Genomic DNA, 25,764 nt, shown 5'->3' on the forward strand with positions numbered 1-25,764 from the left:
AGCAGGAATTGTCTGACACCCTGCCAAGCAGCTGCCCTGGAGGAAATGTTGGGAAATCCTGAAACCTAATATTGCATCCGTGGCAGAGCTTTGAGGGTCCACATGCTGTCGTTGGGATGCTGGTGTGATGAGGAGCAGGAAAAGGCAGGTCATTCCAGAGCATTAGGATTCAAGCTGTTAAACATCCCGGACAACTGTTAAGGCCAGGTCCCAGTAGGTAAGACCCACAGTCAAATATTCTCTATTTTTCTTTCCACCTCTCTTGCTCTCTCTCAATCCTTCTCGCTTACGCTTTCTCTCTCTCTCTCTCTTTCCCTCTCGCTCGATCTCTCTCTTTTCCCTCTCTTTCCCCCTCTCTTTCGCTCTTAGACTCTCGCTCGCTCTCTCGCTCGCTCTCTCACTCTTTCCATCTCTCTCTCTCTCTCTCTCACTCTTTCCCTTAGATGTCAACATTCCCTCTCGCTTCTCACTCTTTCCCTCTCGCTCTCTCACTCTTTCCATCTCGCTTTCTCTCTCGCTCTCTCACTCTTTGCCTCTCGCTCTCTCACTCTTTCCCTCTTGCTTTCTCACTCTTTCCTCTCGCTCTCTCAGTTCACACTCTTTCCCTCTCGATGTCTCTCTCTCCCTCTTTCCCTCTAGTTTAGATCTCTCTCTTCCTCTCTTTCCCCCTCTCTTAAACTCTCTCTCTCTCTCTCTCTCTCTCTCTCTCTCTCTCTCTCTCTCTCTCTCTCTCTCTCTCTCAACTCTCCCTCTCACTCTTCACTCTTTCCCTCTCGCTCTCTCACTCTTTCCCTCTCGCTCTCTCACTCTTTCCCTCTTGCTCAACTCCTCTTTCCCTCTCGCTTTCTCACTCTCACTCCTTTAACCCTCTCTTTCCCCCTCTCTTTCACTCTCTCACTCTCGCTCGCTCTTCGATCGCTCACTCACTCTTTCTGTCTCCTCTCTCTCTCTCTCTCTCAACTCCCCTCTCACTTTTCCCTCTCAGTCTTTCCCCTCTCAACTTCCCCTCTCGCTCTTTCCCTCTCGCTTTCACTCTTTGCCTCTTGCTTTCTCGCTCTTTCCATCTCTCTCTCTCTCTCTCTCTCTCTCTCTCTCTCTCTCTCTCACTCTTTGCCTCTCGCTCTCTCACTCTTTCCCTCTTGCTTTCTCACTCTTTCCCTCTCTAGCTCTCTCTCTCTCTCTCTCTCGCTCTCTCACTCTCTTTCCCTCTCTTTCCCCCTCTCTTTCGCTCTCTCACTCTCGCTCGCTCTCTCGCTCGCTCTCTCACTCTTTCCATCTCTCTCACTATCTCTCTCTCTCACTCTTTCCCTCTCGCTCTCTCACTCTTTCTCTCTCGCTCTCTCACTCTTTCCCTCTCGCTCTCTCACTCTTTCCCTCTCGCTCTCTCACTCTTTCCCTCTCGCTCTCTCACTCTTTCTCTCTCGCTCTTTCTCTCTCGCTTTCTCACTCTTTCCCTCTCGCTCTCTCACTCTTTCCCTCTCGCTCTCTCACTCTTTCCCTCTCGCTCTCTCACTCTTTCCCTCTCGCTCTCTCACTCTTTCTCTCTCGCTCTTTCTCTCTCGCTTTCTCACTCTTTCTCTCTCGCTCTCTCACTCTTTGCCTCTCGCTCTCTCACTCTTTCCCTCTCGCTCTCTCACTCTTTCTCTCTCGCTCTTTCTCTCTCGCTTTCTCACTCTTTCTCTCTCGCTCTCTCACTCTTTGCCTCTCGCTCTCTCACTCTTTGCCTCTCGCTCTCTCACTCTTTCCCTCTCGCTCTCTCACTCTCTTTCCCTCTCGCTCTCTCACTCTTTCCCTCTCGCTCTCTCTAGTTTGCCTCTCAACTCTCTCAGTCTTTCCCTCTCGCTCTCTCACTCTTTCTCTCTCGCTCTTTCCCTCTCGCTCTCTCACTCTTTGCCTCTCGCTCTCTCACTCTTTCCCTCTCGCTCTCTCACTCTCTTTCCCTCTCTCTCTCTCACTCTCACTCTCTTTCCCTGTCACTCACTCAGTCATCAACGATCAACCCACCCTCCTGAAACATCACCTGTTTTTTGTTCACTTTCAAATCTCTATTCCGTTCCTTCTTTAAAGAGGTACATACTGTAACATGAATCCATGTTCAGACTGTGGAGTGGTTGGTTCTCATTTACTCTCCTTTCCATATGGTTTAGAACAACAAGTTTTGAATGTCAAAAAATAAAATTCAGGTGAGATTAATTGAATTTCAGTAGTTTTTCTTAATCATATACCCTTTTCTTTTACATTCATCACACCGTGACCTGTACTTTTATGAATTGACAGAACTACGAGCTGGCTTGCAATGAGCCCTGCCGTGTATTGTGGGTAGTTGTGCAACAGAGCTGATACGGAAGAGGACGTAATCCTGGAGATATTGCTCCATCTGTCGTTCATATAGTCTACCTACACTTTTATTTGAAATAGTTTCATCACTAATCCAGAAGATGTTGCTCAAAACAGAAGCACATCTGATGCAGAAGAAAATATACACCCAATGGTTTCAGAGCCAGTAGAACCAAAATGGAGACCCAATGGTTTCAGAGCCAGTAGAACCAAAATGGAGACCCAATGGTTTCAGAGCCAGTAGAACCAAAATGGAGACCCAATGGTTTCAGAGCCAGTAGAACTAAAATGGAGACCCAATGGTTTCAGAGCCAGTAGACCCAAAATGGAGTTACAGTAAACCTAGTTTAGATGTCAACATACTACAGTTAACCTAGTTTAGATGTCAACATCCTAGTTAACCTAGTTTAGATGTCAACATCCTAGTTAACCTAGTTTAGATGTCAACATCCTACAGTTAACCTAGTTTAGATGTCAATATCCTAGTTAACCTAGTTTAGATGTCAACATCCTACAGTTAACCTAGTTTAGATGTCAACATCCTAGTTAACCTAGTTTAGATGTCAACATCCTAGTTAACCTAGTTTAGATGTCAACATCCTACAGTTAACCTAGTTTAGATGTCAACATCCTAGTTAACCTAGTTTAGATGTCAACATCCTAGTTAACCTAGTTTAGATGTCAACATCCTACAGTTAACCTAGTTTAGATGTCAACATCCTAGTTAACCTAGTTTAGATGTCAACATCCTACAGTTAACCTAGTTTAGATGTCAACATCCTAGTTAACCTAGTTTAGATGTCAACATCCTAGTTAACCTAGTTTAGATGTCAACATCCTAGTTAACCTAGTTTAGATGTCAACATCCTAGTTAACCTAGTTTAGATGTCAACATCCTAGTTAACCTAGTTTAGATGTCAACATCCTAGTTAACCTAGTTTAGATGTCAACATCCTAGTTAACCTAGTTTAGATGTCAACATCCTAGTTTAGATGTCAATATCCTACAGTTAACCTAGTTTAGATGTCAACATCCTAACCTAGTTTAGATGTCAACATCCTAATTAACCTAGTTTAGATATCAACATCCTAGTTAAACTAGTTTAGATGTCAACATCCTAGTTAAACTAGTTTAGATGTCAACATCCTAGTTAAACTAGTTTAGATGTCAACATCCTAGTTAAACTAGTTTAGATATCAACATCCTAGTTAAACTAGTTTAGATATCAACATCCTAGTTAAACTAGTTTAGATGTCAACATCCTAGTTAAACTAGTTTAGATGTCAACATCCTAGTTAAACTAGTTTAGATGTCAACATCCTAGTTAACCCAGTTTAGATGTCAACATCCTAATTAACCTAGTTTAGATATCAACATCCTAGTTAAACTAGTTTAGATGTCAACATCCTAGTTAAACTAGTTTAGATATCAACATCCTAGTTAAACTAGTTTAGATGTCAACATCCTAATTAACCTAGTTTAGATATCAACATCCTAGTTAAACTAGTTTAGATGTCAACATCCTAGTTAAACTAGTTTAGATGTCAACATCCTAGTTAAACTAGTTTAGATGTCAACATCCTAGTTAAACTAGTTTAGATGTCAACATCCTAGTTAAACTAGTTTAGATGTCAACATCCTAGTTAAACTAGTTTAGATATCAACATCCTAGTTAAACTAGTTTAGATGTCAACATCCTAGTTAAACTAGTTTAGATATCAACATCCTAGTTAAACTAGTTTAGATGTCAACATCCTAGTTAAACTAGTTTAGATGTCAACATCCTAGTTAAACTAGTTTAGATGTCAACATCCTAGTTAACCCAGTTTAGATGTCAACATCCTAATTAACCTAGTTTAGATATCAACATCCTAGTTAAACTAGTTTAGATGTCAACATCCTAGTTAAACTAGTTTAGATATCAACATCCTAGTTAAACTAGTTTAGATGTCAACATCCTAATTAACCTAGTTTAGATATCAACATCCTAGTTAAACTAGTTTAGATGTCAACATCCTAGTTAAACTAGTTTAGATGTCAACATCCTAGTTAAACTAGTTTAGATGTCAACATCCTAGTTAAACTAGTTTAGATGTCAACATCCTAGTTAAACTAGTTTAGATATCAACATCCTAGTTAAACTAGTTTAGATGTCAACATCCTAGTTAAACTAGTTTAGATGTCAACATCCTAGTTTAGATGTCAATATCCTACAGTTAACCTAGTTTAGATGTCAACATCCTACAGTTAACCTAGTTTAGATGTCAATATCCTACAGTTAACCTAGTTTAGATGTCAACATCCTAGTTAACCTAGTTTAGATGTCAACATCCTAGTTAACCCAGTTTAGATGTCAACATCCTACAGTTAACCCAGTTTAGATGTCAACATCCTAGTTAACCTAGTTTAGATGTCAACATCCTAGTTTAGATGTCAATATCCTACAGTTAACCTAGTTTAGATGTCAACATCCTAGTTAACCTAGTTTAGATATCAACATCCTAGTTAACCATCCTACAGTTATTGCAGACAGAGTGAATGGGTCTTCTTGGTTTTTGTTTTTATCAAATCTCAGTATTGAAATGAAGAATGTAAAACCGTGTTTCACAGCGTGTTGTTTGCTGTGGTCCAGCGCCACCAGACCACCTTCATCCTGTCCCAGACTGCATCTATAGAGACGGAGATGGAGAACTCATAGGTGTCCTTGTTGAACTCTTCATCGTAGTAATCGATCACGAAGCGGACTTCGTTCCCACAGCGGGTCCACGATCCAGTCCTGACGGTCCAATGGCAACTCATATCAGAAGACAGATACAAATAAAATAATTCTAATCATCTTATACTGTGAAATGGACTTTGTACGCTTCTCAAGGCCCTGCTTCTATCATATTACACTGGCCCTTTAATTCAGAATGTACTCTGCACATATAACTTCTTCGCACAAACATTTCAAAGTAGAGGATTACAAAGTTATTGACAGCAATTTTCTCTCACCCCATCCAGTGATGCATTCGAGACCTAGAGGAGAACTCCTTGGCTTTGCCCCCCAAAACGTTTCAGGGACGGACAGGCGTGGACATTTCCTAACAAGAAAAGTAAAATGTCAGCCAGAACGAGTAAAAACATTTTTTGTTATTTCCTCCTCATTTCCTCATTCCTCATCAGTCTGTAACACGGTGAAAGCAGTTTCAGGGACGGACCGCGTGGACATTCCCTAACAAGAAGAGTAAAATGTCAGCCAGAACGAGTCAAAAATATATAGTTATTTCCTCATTCCTCATCAGTCTGTAACACGGTGGAAGCAGATCTGGAGGTCTGATGATTTATTGAACGTTTGGAAAGGCTTCTCCACCGATTATGCCTAACTTTAACATGATTTAACTATTTTTCATTTATTTAACTAGGAAAGTCAGTTAAAGAACAAATTCTTATTTACAATGACACCCTAGGAACAGTGGGTTAACTGCCTTGTTCAGGGGCAAAACGACAGATTTGTATCTTGTCAGCTCGAGGATTCGAACTTGGTTACCGAACTTGGTTACTAGTCCAACGCTCTAACCACTAGGCTACCCTGCCGCCCCACTATGAATAACTAATTGCAGGAATGTCTCTTTTCTCTACGCACCTGGCGTGGAGGGCCCCCCACTTCAGATTCTCCTGCCATGCCTGCTTGTTGTTGGTGTTGTGGATCTTGTCTTGTTGACCCAGGTCATCTTCCCTTCAGTGCCACCTGGTGGTGGGGAAGTAAATTGTTTTCTGCTGTTTTAAGCCACAGTGCTGCACCGTGTTGTCTCCTGCATCTTGAAAGCACAGACATACAGGCCAACAGACTTCATGCCACAGTCTAGTGAATGTTTCCAGCAACAACAACCAAAGCCACTCAGGTGACACGTAGCAATTTCACATATCAATTTCATAGTCATGGCACGCTTTGTGTAAGAGATATGGAATATTGAAAGCTCAAAAAAACCTAGAACAAAAACAATTATAACATTTCTACAAAAAGAAAAGTGTTGGATTTTTCCTCTATCCTCCTCTGATTGGTGATATTTCATTTTCCTAGTCATGGCACGCTCTGCGCAAGAGCTATATGAGAGATCACCATGATGTCACAGACTTAACAGAAAACATTGCAGTCAGAACACATCGCAAGCACTGTTCACAAAAGAGCTCTCCACCCTTCAATACAGCTTCTTAGTAGATTTAACCCTTTGTAAATAGCATGACTGTAGTACGATGTAAGCCTATCTAACATCATCAATGTAGCTTTATCCTTTCCTGAGCCTTAACCTTTCCTGAGCCTTAACCTTTCCTGAGTCTTAACCTTTCCTGAGCCTTAACCTTTCCTGAGCCTTAACCTTTCCTGGGTCTTAACCTTTCCTGAGTCTTAACCTTTCCTGAGCCTTAACCTTTCCTGAGCCTTAACCTTTCCTGAGCCTTAACCTTTCCTGAGCCTTAACCTTTCCTGAGCCTTAACCTTTCCCGAGTCTTAACCTTTCCCGAGTCTTAACCTTTCCTGAGCCTTAACCTTTCCTGAGTCTTAACCTTTCCTGAGCCTTAACCTTTCCTGGGTCTTAACCTTTCCTGAGTCTTAACCTTTCCTGAGCCTTAACCTTTCCTGAGCCTTAACCTTTCCTGAGCCTTAACCTTTCCTGAGTCTTAACCTTTCCTGAGCCTTAACCTTTCCTGAGCCTTAACCTTTCCTGAGCCTTAACCTTTCCTGAGCCTTAACCTTTCCTGAGCCTTAACCTTTCCTGAGCCTTAACCTTTCCTGAGTCTTAACCTTTCCTGAGCCTTAACCTTTCCTGAGCCTTAACCTTTCCTGAGCCTTAACCTTTCCAGAGTCTTAACCTTTCCTGAGCCTTAGCCTTAACCTTTCCTGAGCCTTAACCTTTCCTGGGCCTTAACCTTTCCTGAGCATTCCAGAACGTCTGTTCCGAGGAGTAGACCCGGTTCTTATTGGTTCCAGCCCCTGGGATCTTAGACTCCTCTCTGTTCATTGGCAGGGGGGGCGAGTTGGTCAGGAGCAGGGAGTTTTGGATGGGGGGTTATAATAACATTAGCCAACATGTTGAAACTTTTTCCTTTTAATCATCTTTTATAAAGTGGATTTTCCCCACATCAAGCCTTTCCCTTCACTATTCTTGTTGAACACTATTCTTGTTGAACACTATTCTTGTTGAACACTATTCTTGTTGAACACTATTCTTTTTGAACACTATTCTTGTTGAACACTATTCTTTTTGAACACTATTCTTGTTGAACACTATTCTTGTTGAACACTATTCTTGTTGAACACTATTCTTGTTGAACACTATTCTTGTTGAACACTATTCTTTTTGAACACTATTCTTGTTGAACACTATTCTTTTTGAACACTATTCTTGTTGAACACTATTCTTGTTGAACACTATTCTTGTAGATCATAAGCACTTTATCCTCTTACTGAACATGTTAGAGGAGTTGATGTCAGTCTGGCCCTGTGCAGCTGCCGTCTTCATAGTACACTCCACAAACTCATTGGCCCAGGCGCACCTGAGGCAGCAGCGTGCATCTGTTGTGCAGGGGCATCAGCAGTAGAATGGTACATGGGGACACTCGGATGGAGGGTCAACTACTGAGGCCAGGGATTCGAGAAGTCAACGTTACAACACAGATCTAGGTAGGTCACAGTCAGGAAAAAGTCCTGCTCCAATGAGATAAGCTTCACAGAATGGAATGTGTTGTCGTCAGAGCGGAAAATTGTTTCCTCCACCTGTCAGCTACATACAACACAGATCAGCCAACATCAATCTCTACACAAAATGCAAATGGTAAAAAAATATATATATTTAAAAATATTTACATTTTATTGTCACATACACCAGGTAGGTGCAGTGAAATGTGTTTTTATTACAGGGTCAGCCACAGTAGTACAGCACCCCTGGGGTAAATTAGAGTTAACTTAAGTGCCTTGCTCAAAGGGGACATCGACAGACTCTACACCTCTTCGGCTCAGGTATTCAAACCAGCAACCTTCCGGTTGCTTGCCCAATGCTCTAACCGCTAGGCTACCTGCTACCCTTTAAATCTTTATCCACTATAACTAGTAACAATAGTACATGGTAAACAAAGCTCAGGAAATACAACAACAATAATATATACATACAAATAAATACCTGGTTCTGGCTCAGTGGAGGCTGCTGAGGGGAGGACGACTCATAATAAGAGCTGGCACGGAGCCAATGGAATGGCATCAAACACATGTAAACCATGTATTTGATACCAATTAAATTCTGCTCCAAGCCATTACAACGAGCTCATCCTCCCCAATTAAGGTGCCACCTGTGCTCCGGTGTTGTGCCAAAAAGCCCCCCCCCCCCCTGCCAGAATACCCTGCTAGACTGCTAGAATGTCCTTCAAGCCAGTCAGAAACGAGTATTCAACAGGACTTAACATATGTTTCATTAATTGGCGTTATTTGGGTATTTTACCATTACCGCTGTGAAACATGGATTTATTGAGAGTGGTCACGAGTGCTTTGATGATACGTCATATGAGGACGGGAACCATCCAGAACATGTTCACTTTTTATGAAGGGGGCTTCTGTTTCTAAGATCCATAAACCCTCTGCAGTGGTCAGTAGTAAACACAGTGAACGGGTGTCGGGTCGCGCAACGCATACGTAATCTGGATGTGATTGCAACGTTAATTTGGGAAACAGTACCATAGCAGACCTGTAGGTGTCAATGTAACCCTATAGTGCAAATCAAACCAACGTTTATTGGTCTCGTGCACAGTGTTGCAGATTTTAGCGCAGGTGCAACTAGAATACAGTATAACATATGATTATTATTTCTACCTTCAACAATGTTATATAGGATGAACAGCAATACAGTATATACATAGCAATAAAATAACAATATACATATGAAGTGGACATTGTGAACCAAAGACATATTATATAGGATGAACTAGAATACAGTATATACAATAAGTGGACAACAGAACGAGCAATATACATATGAGTGGACAGCAGAGTTATATTAAATACTAGTATATATGTATGTGAATGGTGTGTGTATAGTCAATATTGACAGTGCATGGATAGAAAAGGTGTGGACAGCAGTAGTTATATAGGATGAGCCATGACTAGAATACAGTATATACATATGAAGTGGACAACAGTAGTTATATAGGATGAACCAGGACTAGAATACAGTATATACATATGAAGTGGACAGCAGTAGTTATATAGGATGAACTAGAATACAGTATATACATATGAAGTGGACAACAGTAGTTATATAGGATGAACCATGACTAGAATACAGTATATACATATGAAGTGGACAGCAGTAGTTATATAGGATGAACTAGAATACAGTATATACATATGAAGTGGACAGCAGTAGTTATATAGGATGAACCATGACTAGAATACAGTATATACATATGAAGTGGACAACAGTAGTTATATAGGATGAGCCATGACTATTAAGGTGCCCAGTGTTCAATGGCTCTACAGTATGTACAGAGGGCAGCAGTCTCTGAGGTGCAGGGTAGAGTACTTGGTGATAGCCAGCTATTAATAGTGACTAAGGTTCAGGGCAGAGTACAAAGGCAGAGGCTGACTAGTGATGTCTGTTTAACAGTCTGATGGACTGGAGATAGAAGCTGTTAAATCAGTCTCTCGGTCAGAGTCTCTGTTTATTAGTCTCTCGGTCAGAGTCTCTGTTTATTAGTCTCTCGGTCCTTGATCCTCTTTGACATAGTTCTCCACAGAGCTGCAGCCTTGTGCTCGGTAACTGCCGAAATAAAATAAACATTTGAGTACACGAGGGATACAAAGAATATTGAAAACATTGTGCTTCCACACAAATCCAATCAATCAAATCAAATGGTATTAATAATAAATGAATATTAACATGAATAATTAATACATGTTATTGGTCACATACACATGGTTAGCAGATGTTAACGTGAGTGTAGCGAAATGCTCGTGCTTCTAGGTTCCGACGGTGCAGTAATAACTAACAATTTCACGACAACTACCTTTTACACACAAATATAGGTAAAGGAATAGAATGAGAATATATACATATAAATATATGGATGAGCGATGACAGAGAGGCATAGGCAAGATGCAATAGATGGAATAAAATACAGTATATATATATATGAGATGAGTAATGCAAGATATGTAAACATTATTAAAGTGACTAGTGATCCATTTATTAGTGGCCAATGATTTCAAGTCTGTATGTGGGTGTCACGCCCTGACCACAGTAAGCTGTTTATTCTCTGTGTTGGTTGGGGCGTGATAGTGACTTAGGGCGGGTCATCTAGGTTTTTTTGTATGTCTATGTTGGCCTGATACGGTTCCCAAACAGAGACAGCTGTTTATCCATATCTTCCTCGTTATGGGTGAACATTGGACCCCATATCTTCCTCGTTATGGGTGAACATTGAACCCCATATCTTCCTCGTTATGGGTGAACATTGAACCCCATATCTTCCTCGTTATGGGTGAACATTGAACCCCATATCTTCCTCGTTATGGGTGAACATTGGACCCCATATCTTCCTCGTTATGGGTGAACATTGGACCCCATATCTTCCACGTTACATTCTGAACATTTTAATAAAAACAATGAATGTCAAATCATAAAAAAGGGAACACATATCTTCACAGATTTGACATGTATTGTAAAAGATTTAAAAACTAAAAGTCAACCATGGCCAGCAACCAAGGATTTTTGAACATGTGTAGATTTCAGGGTTCACTTCACTGAACCATCTTAGCCTGTGTTCCCTCCCCCTCGTCATTCACTAAACACTTGCAGAATGAGAGGACCTCCATTTTGAAAGTCTATCTTATCTGCGTGCAATACCACATGCAGTTAGAGAGGGTTTGTGAGGAGAGGACCGTGATCATGCAATGACCACACTGTCACAAATCATAGACTGACCACACTGTCACAACCATAGACTGACTGTATGACCACAACCATAGACTGACTGTATGACCACAACCATAGACTGACCACACTGTCACAGCCATAGACTGACTGTATGACCACAACCAGACTGACCACACTGTCACAACCATAGACTGACCACACTGTCACAACCATAGACTGACTGTATGACCACAACCATAGACTGACCACACTGTCACAGCCATAGACTGACTGTATGACCACAACCAGACTGACCACACTGTCACAACCATAGACTGACTGTATGACCACAACCATAGACTGACTGTATGGCCACAACCATAGACTGACTGTACGACCACAACCATAGACTGACTGTATGACCACAACCAGACTGACCACACTGTCACAACCATAGACTGACTGTATGACCACAACCATAGACTGACTGTATGGCCACAACCATAGACTGACTGTATGGCCACAACCATAGACTGACTGTATGACCACAACCATAGACTGACTGTATGGCCACAACCATAGACTGACTGTATGACCACAAACATAGACTGACCACACTGTCACCACCATAGACTGACTGTATGACCACAACCATAGACTGATGTATGACCACAACCATTGACTGTATGACCAACTCTGACCAATCACTTCCTTCCACAATCCTTCCTTCCCATAATCTGACTTTCCCACAACCATAGACTGACCATAATGAGCCACAATCCTTCCTTCCCATAGACTGACTGTATGGCCACAACCATAGACTGACCACAATGACCACAGCCATAGACTGACTGTATGACCACAACCATAGACTTCCCACACTGTCACATGACCAGACTGACTATATGACTGTATGACCATTCCTGAGTGCTGATGTTCACTTCCCACTATACCTTCCTTCATAATCCTTCCTTCCCATAATCCTTCCTTCCCATAATCCTTCCTTCCCACAATCCTTCCTTCCCATAATCCTTCCTTCCCATAATCCTTCCTTCCCATAATCCTTCCTTCCCACAATCCTTCCTTCCCACAATCCTTCCTTCCCACAATCCTTCCTTCCCACAATCCTTCCTTCCCACAATCCTTCCTTCCCATAATCCTTCCTTCCCATAATCCTTCCTTCCCACAATCCTTCCTTCCCACAATCGTTCCTTCCCACAATCCTTCCTTCCCATAATCCTTCCTTCCGTAAACCATATTTCCACCCATCCTTACAGATCAGTGAACATTGAGGAGAGTTGATAATGAGATTATAATATAACATGTCAGGGTTTCCTACAGTTTAGTTCAACTGAAATGTACAGAGCTTCACTTAACGTTGCTCTATACTGGCAAACATTTCACTTAGGAACGGTTTAATACAATACCTTCATATAATCCCCTCCACAAACATTTACATTTTATTTTCCTTTTCATAGTGAACATGGTTTGTTAATCACATTGAGGCGGGCTTATGAAATAGAAAACAAACACAAAATAAAAGTTGTAAGAAAAGATTGCTGTGCAATTTAAAATGTGGTTCAATTTTAAATTGTAAAAAAACAAGACTGCAGAACATGACAAGGGACAAATATGATGACTGGGGTATCCTCTTTAATTTCACAGACGATTAAAAATATGCTTCTTTGTGTTCATCATAGAAAATAAAAGTACAATCAAAAAAAGTACACATTAAATCAATAAATCAACAGTCTTTTTCAAAAGTAAACTTTTCATTTTGGATGTGAGGACAATGCTAGTATTTCTTATTAAGTGTCCTCACGCAAAAACATTTGTCAAATCTACTTTGTTTTTTAAAAAGTCATTCAGTCAGTAAAATGCAAATGTAGTATGACACACCTTTCCATAAGTAATAATCTTAAGTAATTACAAGAAATAAATCTTTAATGTGTGTATGTGCACATTAAACTAAACTGCTCAGAGAAAAGGCAGGCATAATATACATGTTACTTGTAATCATGAAAACTTTTCCTCATAAATCTACTAAAAAGATACATCATGAATACCTCTTTTACCAAATAAATTATACCTCTTTTACCAAATAAATTATACCTCTTTTACCAAATAAATTATACCTCTTTGACCAAATAAATTATACATATCCTTAAATATAATAAAAATACACGGAGTGTACAAAACATTAGGAACACCTGCTCGTTCCATGACATGCTGACCAGGTGAAAGCTATGATTCCTTATTCGTGTCACTTGTTAAATCCACTGTAGATGAAAGGGGAGGAAACCGGTTAAAGAAGGATTGTTAAGTCTTGAGAGATACATTGTGTATCTTTGCCATTCAGTGGTTGAATGGGGCAAGACAAAATATTTCAGTGCCTTTGAACGGGGTACGGTAGTAGGTGCCAGGCACACCGGTGGCACTGGCATCAACATGGGCCAGCATCCCTGTGGAACGCTTTCCACACATTGTTGACTCCATGCCTCCGACAAAATTGAGGCTGTTCTAAGGGCAAAAGAGGATGAAACAAAATATTAGGAAAGGTGTTCCTAATGTTTGGTACACTCAGTGTATGTAGATAAACGTTGAAGAGTTACTCCAGTACACAACTGGTATTTAATGCGGTTGAGAAGAAGTTCCTGACACCAAGATCATGGACCAAGGTGACTGTTAGTAGCCATTGGTCGAGCTCAGAGGGGACAAACTCATCCAATAACATTGTCTCAGTGGCACCTCATCCTAACAAACTCCAAGTTCCATATTGATTTGATACCCGGTACATACAATTCATTCCAGCATGCACCAGTTGACTGTACATATACGTTGGTATTGACAGTATGTGTGGAAAAAGAGAAAAACAACTTGTTACCATGATTATGGTCTTTAAACACTCATAAATTATTAAGAGTTTATTATTATTATATTTTAAATAAATGAATTATTAGAGTTTATTATTAAATTATTATTAATGTTGAGGACAAAAAAGGTCACACGTCTTATATCATCTGAATATCAGAATATCAGAATCCAGCTGACAACTCTCACAATGCATTTCCCCATCGCTTCAACTCACACATTCTCACAGTTTCCCTTTCCCCATCGCTTCAACTCACACATTCTCACAGTTTCCCTTTCCCTATCGCTTCAACTCACACATTCTCACAGTTTCCCTTTCCCCAACTCACACATTCTCACAGTTTCCCCCATTTCCCCATTCTCACAGTTTCCCTTTCCCCATTCAACTCACACATTCTCACAGTTTCCCTTTCCCCATCGCTTCAACTCACACATTCTCACAGTTTCCCTTTCCCCATCGCTTCAACTCACACATTCTCACAGTTTCCCTTTCCCCATCGCTTCAACTCACACATTCTCACAGTTTCCCTTTCCCCATCGCTTCAACTCACACATTCTCACAGTTTCCCTTTCCCCATCGCTTCAACTCACACATTCTCACAGTTTCCCTTTCCCCATTCCCCATTCTCAAAGTTTCCATTTCAACTCACACATTCTCAAAGATTCCCTTTTCCCCCATCGCTTCAACTCACACATTCTCAAAGATTCCCTTTCCCCATCGCTTCATCGCCCTTTCAACTCACACATTCTCAAAGTTTCCCCCCATTTCCCCTCACATTCTCACAGTTTCCCTTTCCCCATCGCTTCAACTCACACATTCTCACAGTTTCCCTTTCCCCATCGCTTCAACTCACACATTCTCAAAGTTTCCCTTTCCCCATCTTTTTGGTCAGACAAGCAAGCAGCGTGACATATCCTACGGCATAATCAGCAAAGTGTACCCACATTAGTCCCATTTTCGATTAAAACAAAAATATCAACGTGAATATTTATAACCAAAATCATCCTAAATCGAAACCGACTGGACAAATGTAAGGAATCCATTTATGCTTTTCTACTTCAACTTTCCCTTTTCCCTCCTTCAACTTTCCCCAGAGAGTGAGTGGCCCATAGGAGGCCTCACTCTATTTGAACAAGGGGTCTGTGTCTGTCATTGAGCCAGGGGTCCGTCGGTCTGTATTCTTTGAGCCAGGGGTCCGTCGGTCTGTTTTCTTTGAGCCAGGGGTCCGTCGGTCTGTTTTCTTTGAGCCAGGGGTCTGTCTGTATTCTTTGAGCCAGGGGTCTGTCTGTATTCTTTGAGCCAGGGGTCTGTCTTCTTTGAGCCAGGGGTCTGTCTTCTTTGAGCCAGGGGTCTGTCTGTATTCTTTGAGCCAGGGGTCTGTCTGTATTCTTTGAGCCAGGGGTCTGTCTGTATTCTTTTTGAGCCAGGGGTCTGTCTTCTTTGAGCCAGGGGTCTGTCTGTATTCTTTGAGCAAGGGGTCTGTCTTCTTTGAGCCAGGGGTCTGTCTTCTTTAAGCCAGGGGTCTGTCTTCTTTGAGCCAGGGGTCTGTCTCTGTATCAGAGTGTCTCCCTGAGAGGTTTCTTTCAGTTGAACTCACTCGTCATGGATATAGGTTCAATTGATCTAGATGTCCATCCAGCCTTCTGAGAGACGGTCAGTTTGGGTTTAAACAGGAAGATGCCCTTCCTCAGCAGACAGACAGCAGATTTTTAATGACACAATTACAACAATAGGTTTTTGCTGCATGGGTTATTTGAGTTGGTTGGGCTATTTGGGTTGGTTAGGTTGATTGAGTTGGTTGGGTTAGTTAGGTTGATTGGGTTGGTTAGGTTGATTGGGTTGGTTGGATTAATTGGGTTGGTTGGGTTGATTGGGTTGGTTAGGTTGATTGGGTTGGTTGGGCCATTTGGGATGGTTGGGTTATTTGGGTTGGTTGGGTTAGTTAGGTTGAAATGGTTGGTTGGGTTAGTTAGGTTGATTGGGTTAGTTTGGTTGATTGGGTTGGTTGGGTAAGTTAGGTTGGTTGGGTTGGTTAGGTTGGTTGGGTTAGTTAGGTTGGTTGGGTTGGTTAGGTTGATTGGGTTAGTTAGGTTGGTTAGGTTGGTTGGGTTGGTTAGGTTGGTTGTGTCCCAAAAAACTGTTTTTCAAAAACTGTTATTTTATTTGTACTCACCATTAGAACAATAATTAATTCCTCTGTTCAAAATGTAAATCAATAACCTACGGGATTCAGACACGCAGAATATTAAAGAGAGCAAAATTAAGTAAGGGGCTTGACGTTACTTTGGGGAGCACATGAGCATCACACCTTGAGTCTACGGTCTGGAACAAGCAGTAAACGTTTGACTTGGTGAAGTGTTGGGGGAAAACAGATGCGTCTTCCCAGACATGCTGTTTTGTGATAAAATGCACAGAAAAATAATTGGCCATGAACAGAACGTGTTGCTAACAGGTTCACCAACCACTGCCCCAGTTATTGTCTCTTTGTCCACATCCAGCACAATGCTCCAATCTCAAAAGGGAAGGAGAAATGTGCTGCGTCAACTAGCATAAAATTCAGTCCGTGTGAGACTTGGCATTTGGTGTGTGTTAGTTGACCCTGAAACAGTCAGGTACTAATCCAATCGTGCACTAAACAAAAAGGGGACAGTGGTTCAATGGGTTTCCCCTGGCCATTCCATCAACCATCCCTTTTTGCTTCTTAGTCAGTCTTTCCATTCTCTCGTGTCTCCACGTTGTGCCGTCGGGCCGAGCACATGACCTTGTAGCAGCCGCGGGCGATCTTGTGCATCCACATGACGTTCATGACATCCAGCGAGACGCTGGAGATGATCCAGGCGGCGCGGCCTTCTGGCGGGACGCGGTAGAAGGCTTCGGTGCCGTACACGGACCACATGCGGCTGTAGTAGAGGGGCATGACGGCGATGCGAACCAGGAAGAAGACCAGGGCCATTGCCATCCCGTTAGCGATGTTGGGCTTGGAGGACTTGGGGTAACCTAACACTTCAAAGAACCAGCTGGAAGACACAGTCAGAACAACAATGTAAAGAAACAGTCAGAACAACAATGTAAAGAAACAGTCAGAGCAACAATGTAAAGACACAGTCAGAGCAACAATGTAAAGACACAGTCAGAGCAACAATGTAAAGACACAGTCAGAGCAACAATGTAAAGACACAGTCAGAACAACAATGTAAAGAAACAGTCAGAATAACAATGTAAAGAAAGACACAGTCAGAACAACAATGTAAAGAAACAGTCAGAACAACAATGTAAAGACAGTCAGAACAATGTAAAGAAACAGTCAAAACAACAATGTAAAGAAAGAGTCAGAACAACGATGTAAAGAAAGACACAGTCAGAACAACAATGTAAAGAAAGACACAGTCAGAACAACAATGTAAAGAAACAGTCAGAACAACAATGTAAAGAAACAGTCAGAACAACAATGTAAAGACAGTCAGAACAATGTAAAGAAACAGTCAGAACAACAATGTAAAGAAACAGTCAGAACAACAATGTAAAGAAAGACACAGTCAGAACAACAATATAAAGAAAGACACAGTCAGAAACAACAATGTAAAGAAAGACAGTCAGAACAACAATGTAAAGAAACAGTCAGAACAACAATGTAAAGAAATACAGTCAGAACAACAATGTAAAGAAAGACACAGTCAGAACAACAATGTAAAGAAACAGTCAGAACAACAATGTAAAGAAAGACACAGTCAGAACAACAATGTAAAGAAACAGTCAGAACAACAATGTAAAGAAACAGTCAGAACAACAATGTAAAGAAACAGTCAGAACAACAATGTAAAGAAAGACACAGTCAGAACAACAATGTAAAGAAAGACACAGTCAGAACAACGATGTAAAGAAAGACACAGTCAGAACAACAATGTAAAGAAACAGTCAGAACAACAATGTAAAGAAACAGTCAGAACAACGATGTAAAGAAAGACACAGTCAGAACAACAATGTAAAGAAACAGTCAGAACAACAATATAAAGAAAGAGCAAACTGAGGTTTAACTTTGGGCCTAACAGGATTCAAACAACATATCTTTCACACGTGTGAACATAAAAAATGCCCAGTAAAATCAATATATGAAAATTGTAAACATGGGTGTATGGGACTTGGCTTTAAACAAATCAACCCTCAAGCAGCCTCATTTTGACACCAAAGGCATGTTTTTTTTTTTACCATAGCCCAAAAATGGTTTATTCAATTATTCCAATTGTTCATGACTTTGTCAATCAACTTGTTCTTAATAAAATACAAAATCATTGTGTAGTATTTCTGAATCAATATGGATGTTTGGGGTCATTTTGACTCCCCTAAGATTGTGCTTTTCTACACCACGTACGGTATGACTGTGTACAAAACCAAAATTACCTTATTTTTGTGCATATAAAATCTGCCAATGGTATAAATACTCAATAGAACTGCAAAACAGAACTCAGATACACTGTAAATCTACACAGCTGTAGTGGTGTGTATTTCCCACGAATCAGCCCCGATCGTGGACTACAGGAAAAGGCGGGCCGAACAGGCCCACATTAACATCAACGGGGCTGTAGTGGAGCGGGTCGAGAGTTTCAACTTCCTTGGTGTCCACATCGAATCCCCTGGCTGACAAGGTACAACTCTGTCGTTCTGCCCCTGAACAAGGCAGTTAACCCACTGTTCTCCGGTAGGCTGTCAATGTAAATAAGAATTTGCTCTAAACTGACTTGCCTAGTTAAATAAATAATTATTTATTTGTAATGTTTTTTTTTTTTAGAAAGTTCAGGCCTCAGAGTGTGGGGTGGTACCTACCATACGCATAATAAATATGTTTATATACATCTCATACATACCGCTGGTTAACACACGGCGTGGAGAACTCTGCAAGCAGACGGAAGTTAGCAAAATAAGGCAACATCCCTTGTCCCTGGAAGAACAAGGTAAACAGAGAAACCGAAAGAAACAATGAAACAGGAAAGAAACGGGAGTCAAAATGTTTTCATTTGGTCGAACATCACATCAGTATGGTTCAAGTGAGGCCTTCACACCATTTGTGCCCAGAAAGATTCATCCATCGTCAACAACAAAAGAACACAAGGCTATTTTATTTTGGGGGGGGGAGTTAAGATCTCATTTCAGGATCACTCAATATTAATGTACAAAAGATACATGTATTTTCCAATGGCAATAAGAAGCGGGGAAACGTGCTCTAAAAACAGACTTGGTATTACATACCGTACGTGAGGGTTATAACTCTGCTACAGATATCTTGGTGAAGAGACATTTTGATCTGTCAGTGCTGAACCAAACACTGAGATAACGGAGACATTTTCAGATCTAAAATTAAATCATTGAAATGACTTTCTGAATATAGGTCGGCTCTTCCTTCTATTTTTCAGATCAAACAGAAAACGACTCGTCCCTCAGGAGACTCAGCGAACTTCTGAAGGATTTATAGGTTCCATTTCATCTGGTGTTCTATTGCATCTCCAGTAGACCCTAATAAACCCAGTCATATGATTGAGATGAGAACGGCTATGAGAACAGCTATGAGAACAGCTATGAGAACAGCTATGAGAACGGCTATGAGAACGGCTATGAGAACAGCTATGAGAACAGCTATGAGAACAGCTATGAGAACAGCTATGAGAACAGCTATGAGAACAGCTATGAGAACAGCTATGAGAACAGCTATGAGAACAGCTATGAGAACAGCTATGAGAACAGCTATGAGAACGGCTATGAGAACAGCTATGAGAACAGCTATGAGAACAGCTATGAGAACGGCTATGAGAACAGCTATGAGAACGGCTATGAGAACAGCTATGAGAACGGCTATGAGAACAGCTATGAGAACAGCTATGAGAACAGCTATGAGAACGGCTATGAGAACAGCTATGAGAACAGCTATGAGAACAGCTATGAGAACAGCTATGAGAACAGCTATGAGAACGGCTATGAGAACAGCTATGAGAACGGCTATGAGAACGGCTATGAGAACGGCTATGAGAACAGCTATGAGAACAGCTATGAGAACAGCTATGAGAACAGCTATGAGAACAGCTATGAGAACGGCTATGAGAACAGCTATGAGAACAGCTATGAGGCTTCAGTACCCGAAAGACCACGGGAAGTTAATAAAAAGGGTGCCACTCATTGAAAAGTGGGAGTTTTGCCAGTGAAACAGCTAAATTAAAATCCCTTCACACAAACACTGAATAGGATAGCACCACTGCTAACAACATAGTGTGTGCATACAGCCAGGATTTTACGAGTAGACATTCAGCCACTAGCCAAATGTGCAATGTTTAGCCATGATTAGCCATGATTAGCAATGATTAGCAATGATTAGCAATGATTAGCAATGATTAGCAATGATTAGCAATGATCAGCAATGATCAGCAATGATTAGCAATGATTAGCAATGTTTAGCAATGTTTAGCCATGATTAGCAATGATTAGCAATGATCAGCAATGATCAGCAATGATTAGCAATGATCAGCTTTGATTAGCAATGATTAGCAATGATTAGCAATGATTAGCATTGATTAGCAATGATTAGCAATGATCAGCTTTGATTAGCAATGATTAGCAATGATTAGCAATGATTAGCTTTGATTAGTCTTGATTAGCCATGATTAGCCGTGATTAGCCATGATTAGCCGTGATTAGCCATGATTAGCCATGATCAGCAATGATCAGCAATGATTAGCAATGATTAGCAATGTTCAGCCATGATTAGCAATGATTAGCAATGATTAGCAATGATCAGCAATGATTAGCAATGATTAGCAATGATTAGCAATGATTAGCAATGTTTAGCAATGATTAGCAATGATTAGCAATGATTAGCTTTGATTAGCAATGATTAGCAATGATTAGCAATGATTAGCTTTGATTAGCCTTGATTAGCCATGATTAGCCATGATTAGCCGTGATTATCCGTGATTATCCGTGATTAGCCGTGATTAGCAATGATTAGCAATGATTAGCCATGCATACAGTGCATCCGGAAAGTATTCAGCCCCTTTGACTTTTCCCACATTTTGTTAAGTTGCATTCTAAAATGTATTAAATTGTTACATTTTTGTTTCTCCCATCAATCTACACATAATACCCCATAATGACCGAAAACAAGGTTTTAGAAATGTTTGCAAATGTATACAAAATAAAAATAGAAATACCTTATTTACATAAGTATTCAGACCCTTTGCTATGAGACTCGAAATTGAGCTCAGGTGCATCTTGTTTCCATTGATCATCCTTGAGATGTTTCTACAACTTGATTGGAGTCCACCTGTGGTAAATTCAATTGATTGGACATGATTCGTAAAGGCACACACCTGTATATACTGTATAAGGTCACACAGTTGACCGTGCACGTCAGAGCAAAAACCAAGCCATGGGGTCGAAGGAATTGTTCGTAGAGCTCCGAGACAGGATTGTGTCAAGGCACAGATCTGGGTGAAGTTACCAAAACAATTATGCAGTGTTGAAGGTCACAGAGAACACAGGGCCTCTATCATTCTTATATGGAAGAAGTTTGGAACCACCAAGACTCTTCCTAGAGCTGGCCGCCCGGCCAAACTGACCAATCAAGGGAGAAGGGCCTTGGTCAGGGAGGCGACCAAGAACCCGATAGTCACTCTGACAGAGCTCCAGAGTTCCTCTGTGGAGATGGGAGAACCTTCCATAAGGACAACCATCTCTGCAGCACTCCACCAATCAGGCCTTTATGGTAGAGTGGCCAGACGGAAGCCACAGTGCACTAAACTCCTCAGTAAACGGCATATGACAGGCCACTTGTAGTATGCCAAAAGGCACCTAAAGGAAACAAGATTCTCTGCTCTGATGAAACAAAGATTGAACTTTTTGGCCTGAATGCCAAGTGTCACGTCTAGAAGAAACCTGGCACCATCCCTATGGTGAAGCATGGTGGTGGCAGCATCATGCTGTGGGGATGTTTTTCCGCGGCAGGGACTTGGAGACTAGTCAGGATTGAGGGAAAGATGAACGGAGCAAAGTACAGAGAGATTATTGATGAAAACCTGCTCCTGAGTGTTCAGGACCTCAGACTGGGGTGAAGGTTCACCTTCCAGCAGGACAACGACTTCCAGCCGAGACAACGCAGTAGTGGCTTCAGGACAAGTCTCTGAATGTCCTTGAGTGGCCCAGCCTGAGCCCGGACTTGAACCCGATCAAACACCTCTGGACAGACCTAAAAATATCTGTGCAGCGACTCTCCCCATCCAACCTGACAGAGCTTGAGAGGATCTGCAGAGAAGAATGCGACAAACTCACCCAAATACAGGTGTGCGAAACTTGTAGCGTCATACCCAAGAAGACTCAAGGCTGTAATCGTTGCCAAATGTGCTTAAACAAAGTACTGAGTAATGGGTCTGAATACTTTAAATGTGATTTTTTTTAAATTATCAATTTGCAGAAATGTCTAAAAACCTGTTTTTGGTTTGTCATTATCGGGTATTGTGTGTAGATTGATGACGATTTTATTTGTATTTAATCCATTTTAGAATAACGAGGTAATGTAACAGAATGTGATAAATAGGACACTCAAGGGGGAATCTTACCTTTCCAAAAGTTCATAAATGGCATGTACTCACTCTCAAGATATGGACGTGTCAGGACACAATGGATTTGCTTCAAGTCTATACCAGAGCGGATATGAACTCTCCCCAGCATCTCTATGCTAATACCTCTAGATACTGGTAAGTCCATACTTTTACTGGACAGATAGGTCAGTGTAGCAGACAAGACAGGAAGGATTCAGTCCAGACGAGTCAGCACGTTTTACATCCTACAAAAACCTCATTTGAATTTGGTCGGCTTTTTTTTTTTTTTGCTTGAATGTTTTGCTGGTAATTGTGGGCCTAAATTATTTTAAGAAATCATATTAGCAAAGGATAAAGATAGACAGACAGATTAGGGGGGAGAAAGTGTAACTATAGTTACAAGCAACAAAAAGAAGCAACAACAATGTTGATAGTTTAGCATGAGTTCTTGAACTCAAACAGCAATCAAATATTAGCCTATGAATTAATTTGCTTGTTTATTAGCAAGCTATTTTACCACACGTTCTGTAGTGTAGCCTTATTGTTTTTCCACTGATCTAGTATGACACAATAACAGAACACAATCTACAATAGAACAGCTGGTTTATCTAACAATATGTCACCGAATTAACTACATGGGGTGGCAGGGTAGCATAGTGGTTAGAGCGTTGGACTAGTAACCGCAAGGTTGCAAGTTCAAACCCCCGATCTGACAAGGTACAAATCTGTCATTCTGCCCCTGAACAGGCAGTTAACCCACTGTTCCCAGGCAGTCATTGAAAATAATATTTTTTTCTTAACTGACTTGCCTTGTTAAATAAAGGTAAAATAAAAAAAAACATACTCAAATATACCAGCTTCGATACAATTCTTATTTTAAATCACACAAAAAAGTAAGTCAATCAATTAGTAAGTTATGAATTAAGTGTGATGATAGTCAATGAGGGTTTTTATGTTGATTAAGTTCTTCATGTTGACTAAGCGGTCACGAATGTCCAGTGACAGTACGGCCTTAACCACCGTGCCGTCTGTCCTTCTGATCGCCTGTCAGTTGTAGCAGCAAGACAATTTAACCACATGGTCAATTATCTTACGAAGTAGAAGTATTGCTTCAGCAACACCATTCATTTTGCTCCGTTGTTTTAACATAATGGACTTTCTGTCTCGAGGGAGAAAGGTTTTAAAATAAAGACATTTACATAGGAATGCATTGCACCTCCGATAGGGTAGCTCATGCAATGCATATACTGTACATTATGGTACTTCAAGTGTATTCGTTTAATCCAGTCGGGTAGGAATACAATTCGCATACAATGCTAAGGGATAATTATTGTCAAAACGTTTAAGGATTTGGGTTGGCATGAATCAAGGCCTGATCTTTGCCTTATTGATGAGCCTAGTGGTTAGAGCGTTGGGCCAGTAACCGAAAGGTTGCTAGATCAAATCCCCGAGCTGACAAGGTACAAATCTGTCATTAACAGGCAGTTAACCCACTGTTCCTAGGCCGTCATTAAAAATAAAAATTTGGTCTTAACTGACTTGCCTAGTTACATAAAAAGGTAAAAAAAAAAATTCAAACGGAGATGCTTGAAGTTAAGTAGGCGAGCCCTCGCAGAGATATTATGGGGCATTACAGTGAGCACAAGTTCATAGACAAGATGCATTTCAGCATTATACACGGTAAAGTGGTATCATTAACATTTCAGTTGTTTTCAAGGGCCCTTTTCCACAACAGACAAGTGAGAAGAAACTGTGGAAATAGTGGGGTGGAGAGTGTGAGAGAAAGGAGACCGAACAGTAGGAAGTAAGTTGTTTTGGCATGCACACACAGTACTGTTAAGACCTGGGAAAGCCAGGAGAAAATGGAGGCATGCACACACAGTACTGTTAAGACCTGGGAAAGCCAGGAGAAAATGGAGGCATGCACACACAGTACTGTTAAGACCTGGGAAAGCCAGGAGAAAATGGAGGCATGCACACACAGTACTGTTAAGACCTGGGAAAGCCAGGAGAAAATGGAGGCATGCACACACAGTACTGTTAAGACCTGGGAAAGCCAGGAGAAAATGGAGGCATGCACAGCTCAGCTCAGCCCAGCTCCATATAAGGCTGAGTCAATGAAAGAAAAGCAGGACCTTTAAATGGGAAGGTGATGACGAAGGGAAAGGCAACGAGGGTGTCGGCCACTACCATCACTAAGCATTCCATGCAACAAAAACACCAACACTGTCACCATAGCCATAATCATGAGCTATAGAACCAGGTGACCAGGAAGACGACAGACCAAGGGTGAACAGCAGTGACCTGGATGACTGGGCTCAAAACCTGTTTCAGCATTATAACTAGTGGTAATAGTGGCTTTAACCAGTATACAACCTGTTTCAGCATTATAACTAGTGGTTATAGTGGTTATAACCAGCTGTTATAGTGGCTTTAACCAGTATACAACCTGTTACAGCATTATAACTAGTGGTTATAATTGCTTTAACCAGCATACAACCTGTTACAGCATTATAACTAGTGGTTATAATTGCTTTAACCAGTATACAACCTGTTACAGCATTATAACTAGTGGTTATAATTGCTTTAACCAGCATACAACCTGTTTCAGCATTATAACTAGTGGTTATAGTGGTTTTAACCAGCTGTTATAGTGGTTTTAACCAGTATACAACCTGTTTCAGCATTATAACTAGTGGTTATAGTGGTTTTAACCAGTATACAACCTGTTTCAGCATTATAACTAGTGGTTATAGTGGTTTTAACCAGCTGTTATTTTGGCTTTAACCAGTATACAACCTGTTTCAGCATTATAACCAGTTGTTATAGTGGTTTTAACCAGCTGTTATAGTGGTTATAACCAGCTGTTATAGTGGTTTTAACCAGCATACAACCTGTTACAGCATTATAACTAGTGGTTATAGTGGTTATAACCAGCTGTTACAGCATTATAACTAGTGGTTATAGTGGCTTTAACCAGCATACAACCTGTTTCAGCATTATAACCAGTTGTTATAGTGCTTATAACCAGCTGTTTCAGCATTATAACTAGTTGTTATAGTGGTTATAACCAGCTGTTATAGTGGTTATAACC

At 40.9% G+C, this 25,764-nt stretch overlaps 1 protein-coding gene, 1 long non-coding RNA gene and 1 pseudogene across 2 annotated transcripts in view; all 3 read right to left on the reverse strand.

Annotated features, from left to right (window-relative positions):
- Window positions 1-4,868: 4,868 nt before the first annotated feature.
- On the reverse strand, window positions 4,869-7,337 carry LOC127916424 (holocytochrome c-type synthase-like; annotated as a pseudogene).
- Window positions 7,338-12,855: 5,518 nt separating this feature from the next.
- Window positions 12,856-14,409, reverse strand: LOC127916678 (uncharacterized). Its single transcript, XR_008095514.1, has 2 exons — window positions 13,378-14,409; window positions 12,856-13,331 (listed from the first exon to the last, which is right to left on the reverse strand). It is a non-coding gene; the product is annotated as an uncharacterized LOC127916678 (long non-coding RNA).
- A 2,383-nt stretch (window positions 14,410-16,792) lies between these two features.
- LOC118378866 (TLC domain-containing protein 4-B-like) overlaps window positions 16,793-25,764 on the reverse strand; it is a 43,170-nt gene continuing 34,198 nt past the window's right edge. The window contains exons 6-7 of the mRNA XM_052499236.1: window positions 18,954-19,027; window positions 16,793-17,108 (exon numbers count right to left, since the gene is read on the reverse strand). Coding sequence (XP_052355196.1) covers window positions 16,793-17,108; window positions 18,954-19,027 — 390 coding nt within the window. The remainder of the gene's footprint in view (window positions 17,109-18,953; window positions 19,028-25,764) is intronic.

Source organism: Oncorhynchus keta, chromosome 4 (genome assembly GCF_023373465.1).
Source record: "Oncorhynchus keta strain PuntledgeMale-10-30-2019 chromosome 4, Oket_V2, whole genome shotgun sequence".
NCBI lineage: Eukaryota > Metazoa > Chordata > Actinopteri > Salmoniformes > Salmonidae > Oncorhynchus > Oncorhynchus keta.